An 11,335-nucleotide genomic window follows, 5' to 3' on the forward strand; every position below is an offset into this window, starting at 1 on the left:
CTCTGCCTCAAATGATTGCACCATTCGAAAATGGCAATCGATGGACGGGGAAGAACTCGTCGTTTTTCAGGGTCATACCAATCCCGTCACATCCCTTTGTCTCTCTCCCGATAGATGCCATCTTGTTAGCGCATCATACGACTACTCAGTTCGCATCTGGGACCTCAAAACGAATCAGCAACTTGGAGACCCACTTTGGCACGACGACCAACTCTTAGTTGTTGCCATGTCCTCTGATGGACAATACTTTGCCAGTGCTATCAGGGGGCCGAATGGAAAAATCTATGTGTGGAGTCTGGAAGCAGCACTCAAGCGTGCTCGTGGTGTTGACGTACGTATGGCCATTTATTTCCTCAGGCTATTTTCAATTTTCTATGTGGTCTTGTGTCTCGCACAGGGAAATGCAGAACCCAACACGAAGCTCAAGGCAAGTCATCCATCTTCTCTTTCATACCTCATCTGACTTCTTTATCCTCAGGGACTCGCAGCTCGACCTAGAGACGTGAGCTGCTTAATGGTTGGTAACCTGATCATTCGCTCATTTGTCTCATCAGATTTCTCTCGCGCCTAGACACCAAAGCAACAATAGAGGTTTGGCAAGATATGTGAGTCCAGTGCGATCATTCCCGAGCTCTTGCTATCCTGATACCTGTCAGGGCAATGACTTCTTCGGCGATGACACAAACCGCACGTCTCGTCGCTCAGCAGAATCATCATCTCCCCCTGGTCTGCGCAATTTGTTCGGCTTCCTGCGCTCCAGCACTCGACCTGCATATGCGCCACAACAGTCAAATCAGCTTCAGCCCCGGCGATTGAATTTCAGCTCATTTCCTGTGAGAATATCCAGGCGTCCCGTCGATGTTGCTCCTTGCCGTGATGAAGATGTAAGCCCCTGGTCGTGACCAGTGATCTCCCCTCCGTGATACAAATAAATTTTCAGAGATATGGCATTGTCCCTGAGTCTGATGCAGAAGCCGCTGCAGCTATGCAACGCACGAGCAGCAACAATGCCGCTAGCTCAAGGGAGCAAGGACAAGTTGCGCCACGAACTGCTCAGGAGCAAAGTTCTGCTTCCGAATCAGCAGAACCATATCTGATTGGATGCTGTGGATTTTATCTCGTTCGTCGTCGATCCGCATCGCACTAGTCCTTCGATTCGTCTACGAAGGTGGCTATTGTAGTTATTGTGAGCAATCATTCATCGACGCGCATGAGCCAACATAACACTGATTTCTCCCTCTTTATGATGTGGTCTGCACACATAGATGAGCGCAGGCTGTCTCGATGATATTAATACATGATCCGACACACATGAGCAGTCGGTGCGCTTGAGTTGTGGCATGGAGGAAATGATGATTAGTGCGTTGGTGGTCGGAGGACTGACCGTACCCGACGTCGGCAGGGTCTAATAGGACCTTAGTAGCCATGTTCAATTTTGCAATTTCAGACATCGAATACGGTTTAGAATGCGGACCGCCCGAACCACTCCGAGAAGCGTTCGTTATCACTTGATGTTTCCGAAGATGTAATGCGGATAATGGAATTAGTCCCTGATAAATAGAAGTTTCAAAAGTCCGAACTTCGTTCATGGCAGCGCCCTCACGTGATCGCATTAGTCTCCTAGTCGGACACGTTACTTCAGCGTGTCTCTTTCTTAACTTTCAACCTGCCCCGCACACAACATGCAGACATCCGACTCAAAAGCCAATTCCTCCTCATTATTGGGCGTCATTGATGCGCTGAAAGACATTGTAAGTTGCCCAGTTTAATAGGTGCTTGTATCTGCATATAATAATGTCCATTCGCTTCAGCTCGCACGTTCACAAGTCACCGTATGTCCATTGCGACACATCGGATGGCTTTGTATTGATTATTAATAGATGCCAGACTTCGACCCCGCATACTCCCAAGCTTGCCTCAATTTGAATCGCTCTGCCATCGAGCTCAACGACCAGACCGTCGGAGCCATCATCACTGAGCGCCAGCACCAACTCCATGCAGTTTCGCTCGAGTCCTCAGGCTTGGAGACAGTCATGGACGGTATCATAGATCTTCACCAGCAACTCTTTGTAAAGGAGGGCCAGATCACCCAGTCCTTGAATTTGCACAAGAGACTTGGATCGGCTCTCTGGCGCTTGCCGACTGAAGTCCTGTCCCAAATCTTCCACTACTGTCTCCCAGAATTCGGTCATTCTCGGCCGCTATCAGATCGAGAAGCTCCCATGTCGTTGACTGGAGTATGTCAACGATGGAGGGAGGTTTCTGTAGGCACACCCAGTCTGTGGTGTGGGCTGCGCATATCACCGAACCGCAGACACAAGTGGAATAATCAAGTCTTCCGCTATGACTTATGGTTCAAACGGTCACGAGGACGTCCGGTCTCGTTAGCATTTAGTTGCTGCTATATTTGGCACTCTTCTGAGCTACGAAGCTTTTTTCAGCCTTACATCAATCAAATCTCGTCTCTCTCTATCGATTTTTCCCTCGGCGCCAAACAACTGGAACTTCTATTAACAGGCATCCCAGCACTTCAGGAGCTAACCATTAGCGCAACGAAAATAAATGGGTCAGCTATTGTACAATGCATCTCTCGGCTTCCAATCACTCTGCGGAGTCTCAAGATACACAAGCCCTCGTTCGACCACGGGCACATGTCTATGTATAATCGCGTATGGGCCCACCTGACAAATGTCGCGATCACCATACATGAACCAAACTCAGTTCTCCGCTTGCTCCAGCTAACCCCCAATCTCGTCTCGTTATCGATTAGCACCCCGCTCCTCAGCGCCCAGGATTTCGAGCCGTTTACACACTTCAGACTTCAAACCTTATCTATCTACGGAGGTTCTGCGCCCCAAAACCGATTATATACCCTGTTTGACTTTCTCTCACTCCCAAATTTGCGCACATTTGAAGCTGTCTACAATCGGCCGTGGCCTCATGCGGAATTCAAGGCATTCTTGATACGGTCAAATTGTCCTCTAGAGACCATGATTTTGAGCTATGACGTTAGGATGACAGATGAGCAGCGAGCGGAATATGTTGCACTTATTCCTTCCATTAAAGCAGTGAGCATCTTGGATTCATTTTGGTCACTGCGCAGGTTGGTAATGTTTTAGTTTTCACCCCCAGTCAAAAACCGCGAGTGGACAATCTACGAAGATAGTGAAGACGAGATTTAACAATATCCTCGGAGAATTTTCAGTCAATTTGTAGATTGTGTATTGATAGAATCTAGAGGAATCGAGCCGTTTGACAACGGCTCGACTTGTTTGAAACTTTGGAACACGGCGACATTGGCGAGTATTTGACAATATTGCAGAATAATTCAAAGGCAAACAAGTACTAGTGTAAGATGCATATTAATGCAGCTACACAAACCGCCGTGATGTGCAGCTGAAGGCTGCTGTGATTGCTGGACCTGCGTTTGTTGGGAAGGTCGCCAGCACAGAAACGTGGGAAGATGACATGAAAAACGTATTTTTAAGGCGCGTCCGAGTTGCGGGGATGGACTTCGTATCTGAACTTCGTGAGTCTGTGCGTAACTTTGTAAACACAAAGCCACGGTCAGACTCATGGACATCCAATATATTACAGAGAAGTTGGCTTTCGAATCCATCACGGTCAATCTTTGTCGAATCGTCAAGGACGCGACCTTCTACCGTCGCGGCCTCAGTTGCGCTATTAAGGTATAAAGTTTTCCTGGCCAGAGCACCAGGTGGCTAATCATTGTGTAGCGCTATCATGGCTACAACACCCTCAGGTCAACGACCGAGATTCAATCCTTCGCCATGTGATGTTCACCCGCTGCATCATGATGTACCTCCACTGCGCGATTCAGATTCCAATGATTCCAATCCTTTGCACTTCAAATTCCAATCGTTGGTTAGCTGTCCTGCAGATGTCCCGCTTGAATTGGTGCGTGCACAATCTCCTTATGTGCTTGCTGTTGTGTTGATATGATCTACTCCGGCAGTTCGAGACAGCTGTGTCGCAATTGATTCATCACCCGGAGTACAACTCGACACTGATCTTGCGCTCAGAGACCATCTCAGACTCCGATACCACCATCCCTTCGGCTGCTCCACGTCTGGAAGGATACTGCCCCGTGCGCAATGTCCATCGCAAGCTGCTACCGCGTAGGCCAGGTCGAGACTCGGGACTAGAGCAACACTGTACGCTTTACGCCTTGGAAACTGGTGAATTCGCAGGCCTTCCATCCATGTTGGTCCTTACACCACTTGTACCCGAAGGAGAGAGCTTACCCTACTACCATCCTACGGTGTCACATCTTGCTTTCCGATTCATCCCTTCCAACATCACCACGACCTCAGATTCAACCTCTGCACAACCGGCACTGCGCATTGAAGTTACTCCGCTCCCAGGCACGCCTACCGACCTCAACAGTCGTCTCTACCGCACGGCACTTGCACTCCTTGACACACTCCACCGTTATTTATGGGGAACACTCACCCATTACCAGAAACGCGTACAACATGACGTCCTTATACCCCGAGAAGTATATCAAGACGTATATCTCAAAATGCGCGAGCGTCATAAAGGGATAGTCAATACATGGAAGGAGAGCACCGATCCTCTGAAACATGTGTTCGAGGTGTGAATGCCCTTCGATATACAATTGATATCAGCTAATTCGCCCCAGGACATCGGTATCGCGACATATCTTATGCTTTTCTGGAAGGACATGTTCGCCACTTCATCCGTGAAGGAGCTGGATGAATCGCCATGGAAATCCTGGCCTCGTCCATCTGGCTTCCTCGACCTTGGGTGAGTTTGCCTTGAATATTAACCATCTTTTCGTGTTTCATCATGCGTCGTGCAGCTGTGGCAATGGCTTGTTAACACATATTCTCTCGGCTGAGGGTTATGCGGGATACGGTATCGATCTCCGCGCACGGACTTCCTGGGCACATTACCCCGACTCGTCACAGGCAGCCTTAAAAGTGCACGCACTTGACCCCACACAACTTCTTTCCCCAGGCAACAGCAACAGCAACGATGAAGGGAAATCCTTTTGGGGGCCCGGAGTATTCCTCATCGGGAACCACGCAGACGAACTGACACCATGGCTTCCTGTACTGGCGACACTCACGGGTGCGAGTGGTTACCTCTCCATACCCTGCTGTGCATGGATGTTCGATGAGAGGTTTACTCGCTCGTCTGCGGCGTCAGCGCTCGATTTCTCTGAGGATGAATTGCTTGACGCTGCCACTCCTGTGGGCACCCTGGCGTCCGAAGCCGAGGACGAAGCTATTTTCATTGCCAGCCTCGGTCTGGGCGCAGAGGGTACACATAAGTCTCAATATTCAGCCTATCGCATATGGCTTGCGCGTTTGAGCCGGTGGTTGGGCTGGAAGATTGAGTGCGACACGCTTCGGATTCCTAGTACACGGAACTGGGCGATTGTAGGTGGGTGTTATATTTTCTCAAATCCCCAATGTAGCACGACTCATGATTTGTATTTGGTGCGTAGGTCGTGAAAGGCTTCCGGGAGACCAAAGCATTTTTGTAGATCGAGCGAGAAGGATTGTGGAGGACGTTGTCCGTAGAGGGGCATTCAAGACACGGACACCAGAGGGGAAAGGACACGACGGGACGTCGTGACAGTAGTCACCCTTCTGGATGACATTTTCTCAAAACCAAGATAATAATGAACCATTAGAATAAGTTACATGATAGCGATCTTGCCTACACGAGATCTAGGATCAGTGATGATAAATAGCATGTTAGCAAAGCAAGCAAAAAGCACTGATGACAGAGATATCAATACGCCAACCCAAACGGTGGGTCCTCACGCTCTTCGCTCATCTTTCTACATTCTTCCAGCAGCGCCCTCAGTTCTGACAAACCTACTCCACCTGGTCTGGCCGGCTCCTCATCGTCCGTATGATAGTACTCGTTGTCTTCCACAAGTTCGTCTTCGTCTTCCTCATCTTCCTCTTCATACTCTTGAGGTAATGTGCCCAACAGTGCGCCCGTGCAGTCCTCCAGACGAATACCCATGCCCTCGCACATTCCCGCCCATCTCTCCCAGCGCTCCATCCCGCCCCCTTGCGGCCCATTTGCACGGTCGAGATCCGTGAGCACCGTTGGGCTCAACACACGCACCCGCTCAAGTTTGGGGAAACTCGCTTTTGTGAGCGCCGCGAAATTCCTGTCATTCGTACGCTGTACTAGGAGAGATCGAAGAGGGTCTGGGGTGGCATAAGCGCTAGCGAGGCCCACGCCGAACGCAAAGAGCAACCCATGAAGCCCGATGTGCGCGATGTGTTCGTGTGGACGATTAGTGAGAACGATGGGTCCGTCTGCCGTGTTGTCGATGGGCGTGATCTTCCAGTCGAGGTTGAAAGAGAAAGCGGTTAGGAGGGGGCATAGGTCTAGTACTGTGCGGATATCGAGTGCTGGGATACAGTAGAGGTCGAGAAAGAGCAGACTGGTGCCGTGGGTGCTGAGGAAGGACAGAACATCGGGAACGTCTTCGAGTTTGCTGCCAAAGTCGAAGGAGAAGCTGTGTAGGAGGGGGAGGGTCCAGCCGTTGGCTTGTTCGATGAACTCGGCAGAGTACCCACGCAGGATGAGCTGCTGAAGATTTGGGAGGTGGAGCTTGACATCTTGTGCGCTTCCAAGGGTGAGCGTGTCAGAATCCTTGAGTGGTGCATCGAATTCGAGGGCAAGGGAAACTAGGAGCGGGAGGGCATCTAATGCCCATATGACCTTGGGAAGGAGTTCGGCGGGAACGTGCCAGTGAGCAGTGCGTAAGTTCTTGCAATGCGTACCCAGCGTGTCCGCGATGGGTCCAAATGCCCTTGATAGCGGCCAGTCGACAATGAAGATCTCTAGGTTGGGAGTCTGGGTAAGTACGGTTGTAAGGGCGGCTTCAAAATCGTCGAGGGAGGGACCACGCTCGTAGAGAAAGTGAGTTATATGTAAACGGCGCGTCCACCACCCCAGTGAAGGATTGGAAGTGAGAAGGGAAGTAAGAGAGCGGAGCTTCGAGGGGTCATTGAAAAACAGATAGCGGACGAGGAATTCGATGCCGAGACGACGCCATGATTTGCACGTTGATATGATCGACTAAGAGAGGGTTACGATGCGAAATGACTGTGACATCTTTGTAATGGGGCACACCTTCTTGGTAGCATAGCTCCTGCGCTGGACCATGTTGATCGAGTCACGAGGCGTCCTTAGCTGCCAATCTGTAACCAGAGAACTTGCCCAAGAGGACTGGGTCATTGATGTTGGAAGGCCAGGATAGAAAATTGTATCCTCGTCCGCGGCCAGACCGAAGATGTGTGACCATAGTTCCGGAGGTAACGATTCAGCCATCGTATATATGGTAAAAGAAGACGGGAAGGAGACAGTTGTTCTCTCAGCTAGCCTAAATAGATTATATAGTGCATCAACCACTGGTAAATTGTGGCCCTTACCTGCAGCTGGCCTGTGCGTTGACGCGTTTGGATCAAAAGGCAATCATACCAATTCAACTTGAACTTCTGCGTGACGCTTACATAAGCAAAACCCCTATATATGTGGATTCAGTTGATCGCAACGTTCATCGAGGAAATTTCCCATTCCCCGCTGAGCACGATGCTTGCAAATCTTAAGCTTGATCTGACATATGTACATATATATATCCGCGCGAACTTGAAGTCAGATTGCTCAGGAAAAACCAGAAAGTCAGCCATGTTGTCAAAGGCAAAGTTTATCACACTCTGCAAATATAACATCCTCAGAGACGTTCCTTTAGCCCTTGACCGCAGATATACGTCTGAAATTCTCTCATAGCGGGCTATTTACGATTTAGCGGGAATAATACCGAGATTGGTTCAATCCAGGGTTCGAGCAACAAGCAGGTCAACTTGGACTTTATCCTTCTCGAAGGAAAATAATATTCAAAGCTACTAGTGACTGACATTGAATTGGGTCGGCAAACTACATCCTCTTTATTCTGTTCCAGTCCGAGATGTTCTGAACTGGAGGCATTGCGAAGCTTGCTGCGGAAAGAAGCAGCCCCCTTGAGTCGATCGCGTAAATGTGTAGTGGAAGATAGCGTTTGCATCGCTATATATTAGACGGGAAAGTATTATAGTCGACGGTGTGCAAAGAGGAACCCGAAAGCAGTGTGGCCATTTAATATGAAACCGGTACGATCGTATCTGTAATTACTAGCCTGCGAATGACATAGCATGCCGGTCAACATTTATCAGACACACCTATACATAGCTTTTCTAGAAGAACCGACTTAACGTCAATCATAAAAGAACAGCCTGCCTTGGAATGGCTCGGAATCTTCAGCGAGACCCGGAATGGAGTGTGTGCGTAGCTGCCTACTGTAGCTAAAACTGGATGAAAGTCCTGCATATGATCCAGTCTCGTTAGCAGTGAAATTCGACAATATTCACGCCCAGTGACCACATGGTAGCGCAGAGCGTTGCTGTGTAACATCATAGATCATTGATCAACATTTCAACCATGAATCACATTGTGCCAATCACCTGGCTGTACAAATTGATGCAACGTCGATGAGCTATCAACTGCATGAAGCTTTGAAGGATTTAGCGACACGAGTTGAACATAGAATCCAAACGCTATTGTGGTAAGCTAGCGGAATTAGCGATTTCTATGTTCATTTTTAACTTTTCTGCTGCTTGGAGTTCGTCAAGAAGACCTTGGATGAGGCCTGAGTACTGAGTACTGGTGATTACGGAGGCGTGCCACGTTGCGCACGCTGGCGAGCTTGCAAAGTGCAGGGCAAAGTTTTTGTGGCAACTTGCAGGGTTTCGAAACGCGGTGTTCGAATTCTTTCTGCGCATCCGACACGGTACCGCGTGACGTACGTACTAGTACTTATATACCTCCACGACCAAAATATCTTTTTGATACAAGCATGCCCAATCGGCCTCCTCACGCAAAATACCGTGATATATGTAGCTCGAATCATGCTAATGCGCCATCGTTATACATCCACCAAATTCACCACTCACTGGTACTAGTACTGGTATCAACTCCTTGAATATGACCACAGTCTCAAGTGATTCCAATTCGTGGCCGCAAATCTATTCGTTTCGCTTTTACAGCTATTTTGTAGGTCCGTAGAGAGCAAGTCGCTGGACGGTGTTGAGGATGAGTCTCACTTTATTTTTGACGGCAATTTTGCAGTTGCATCATCCACTGCCATAATATACGACTGGGGTGAGCAAGATTGTGCTTATCGAGTGGATTGTTGGTGACCCCATGGTATTTTCTAGCACTGACGTCCGGAAAAGAGGTATGTTGATGTTGACGCCATGACAGGAGCAGCCATCTCACTGAGAACTGTTTTACAGATTGAACTGGTCTGGGTGAGCAGAGTTCCTACCAGAGGGACAATCATATAATAAAGTTAATTCGGGGCAGAGGAAACGCTGGTCCCTGATGACTATATTATATCTAAGTGTAAAGCATTTTATAAGCGTTCACTGGGGAGCTGTGCTGACTTCACAAAAATTCTAGCTGCGTTGTGCTGGAATAATGTTCTCTGTGTACGTTTGCAAGGCTCACAAGTTAGCCCGGTACTAATCAGCCATCGCTCGCTATCAGCGTCACCATGTTGTGTATGTCTCGTCAGTCTTCCTAGGTCATTTTTTGTGACTGATAGTATGCAGGGACTATCACGTCAGTCTCGCTGACAGATACAGTGAGTGTTCTGCGCCGATCTACCATTCCCGTCCAAATGGTTTTCTACACAGAGGTGGGTGAAAGTTTGGACTAGACTGCTCGTTCATAACAACTGCGCAGCTGTAGGTTTCTTGGAAGCATCGAAGCTCATAACCAAGTCACTGACTGTATATTTCAGGCACTATCCTTTACTACTTCCAAAGCTGGATATCAGTCGTCGTAAATGCCATGCTGGGCGGTGAGTTACTCGACTATGATACCTTACCAACGATACCGACTCGAATTAAATGCCTATCCTAGTCATCATGATCACTCGATTATATGCTATGTATCAGCGATCCAGAAAGATGCTCATCTTTCTCGTTGTATTCTTCCTGGCTGTCAATATCACATGCGCTGTGGTTGCTGCGAGCAGCCGTGTTTCGGGGGGTAAGCTTTATGAATGATTTTAGTTCAGCAGTCTTATGCAACGAATATCAGTGGAGATCGTCCTCTCCGGAACCTATCAGTGCAGTTTTGACGGAGGCAATCAACGCCTGACGACCGAAACTTGGATTCTCACCACTGCATGGGAGGTTCTCGCCCTATGTCTTGCAGTCTGGACTACTTTAAAACACCTCTGTGAACTGCAACGGACATCAGCAAGATCGACTATCGGGAATTACCTCACGGTCTTAATACAAACACACATAATCTACTTTACAGCGTGAGTCTACGAGTTGAACGTGATTATTCTTTCCCACTGAATTTCGTGCGTACCAGATATGCTGCTGTTGCTTGCTTGAACCTCGGCGGTCTCTCTCCGAACATCGGGGTATGCTCATCCGTAGCTGATACCTACATTTGATCATTTCTCATCGTTTCTTCAGGGTTCATCTGCCTTGGGAGTTGACGCCTATTATGGCATTCTTCAAATTGCCCAGGCCGTGCAGATGTTTGTACTGGGACCACGCCTCATCCTTAGTGTTCGAGAATATCACGCCAAGGGCATGGCAGACTGTGACGAAACGATTCACATGAGCACAATTGCTTTCCAGGAACGCGTACGCGAGTCAACTGGTACTTATGTGTAGCCAGCAGAGGAAACACTTTGGGTGATCTACACTTATCAGGCGCTCTGCATGGAACGTAATTTGTTGAGTGTGTCGTAGTGTCATACATTGGGTGTTATGAGTAGTGGCCAATTATAGAGCTTCGTGAAGCAGGCTGATTCGTGCATGCGGCCCTACTAGTAGTAGCACACATGATGCTGTTGCATTCGGGCTTCTTGATACGCTAGCTGCTAGATCGCTCGCCGTCTTCCAATCTCCTTCGTTTATGGAACCCTGTCACAGTAGACAGAGAACACTGGCGGGCAGTCAGGAAGCAGTAACGTGGAAGAGCGTGTGGGATTCGAGGTACGGTAAGAGGTGAGGTATCAGTACATCAGTAGTAGGATATATACGGATCCATGTTAATAGCCAAACATATGTAATCATAACGCGGTGTCCAATCAACAGCGGATCACGCGGATCACGTGTATGACGCGTTACTCACATGCGGGTAAGCAGTATGCTTACACCCTTTCCCATCATCCTTCAGAGCGTCCTTTCTCCCAAACGTCGAGTGCTTCACAGTCCATTAGATCCTTGCGGGGCAGCCACTCATCGTCCTCTTC

General features: G+C 48.7%; 3 protein-coding genes across 3 annotated transcripts; 2 read left to right on the forward strand and 1 right to left on the reverse strand.

Moving 5' to 3' along the window:
* Positions 1–1,671: 1,671 nt before the first annotated feature.
* DEU56DRAFT_202605 (uncharacterized protein) lies at positions 1,672–3,208 on the forward strand. The gene is made up of 3 exons (XM_041345049.1): positions 1,672–1,751; positions 1,812–3,068; positions 3,120–3,208. Exons 2-3 carry the CDS (start codon positions 1,881–1,883, stop codon positions 3,180–3,182), a joined length of 1,251 nt encoding a protein of 416 aa, XP_041201145.1. The 5' UTR covers positions 1,672–1,751; positions 1,812–1,880; the 3' UTR covers positions 3,183–3,208.
* A 496-nt stretch (positions 3,209–3,704) lies between these two features.
* On the forward strand, positions 3,705–5,705 carry DEU56DRAFT_202623 (uncharacterized protein). Its single transcript, XM_041345050.1, has 5 exons — positions 3,705–3,918; positions 3,977–4,615; positions 4,664–4,788; positions 4,844–5,430; positions 5,495–5,705. Exons 1-5 carry the CDS (start codon positions 3,745–3,747, stop codon positions 5,623–5,625), a joined length of 1,656 nt encoding a protein of 551 aa, XP_041201146.1. The 5' UTR covers positions 3,705–3,744; the 3' UTR covers positions 5,626–5,705.
* Positions 5,688–7,493, reverse strand: DEU56DRAFT_842911 (uncharacterized protein). Its single transcript, XM_041355057.1, has 3 exons — positions 7,449–7,493; positions 7,150–7,399; positions 5,688–7,095 (listed from the first exon to the last, which is right to left on the reverse strand). The coding sequence occupies exons 2-3, from the start codon at positions 7,345–7,347 to the stop codon at positions 5,785–5,787; spliced, it is 1,509 nt and encodes a 502-aa protein (XP_041201147.1). The 5' UTR covers positions 7,348–7,399; positions 7,449–7,493; the 3' UTR covers positions 5,688–5,784.
* Between the last annotated feature and the right edge of the window lie 3,842 nt (positions 7,494–11,335).

Source organism: Suillus clintonianus (assembly GCF_016758775.1).
Source record: "Suillus clintonianus strain FC179 chromosome Unknown DEU56scaffold_186, whole genome shotgun sequence".
NCBI classification, from domain to species: Eukaryota; Fungi; Basidiomycota; class Agaricomycetes; order Boletales; family Suillaceae; genus Suillus; species Suillus clintonianus.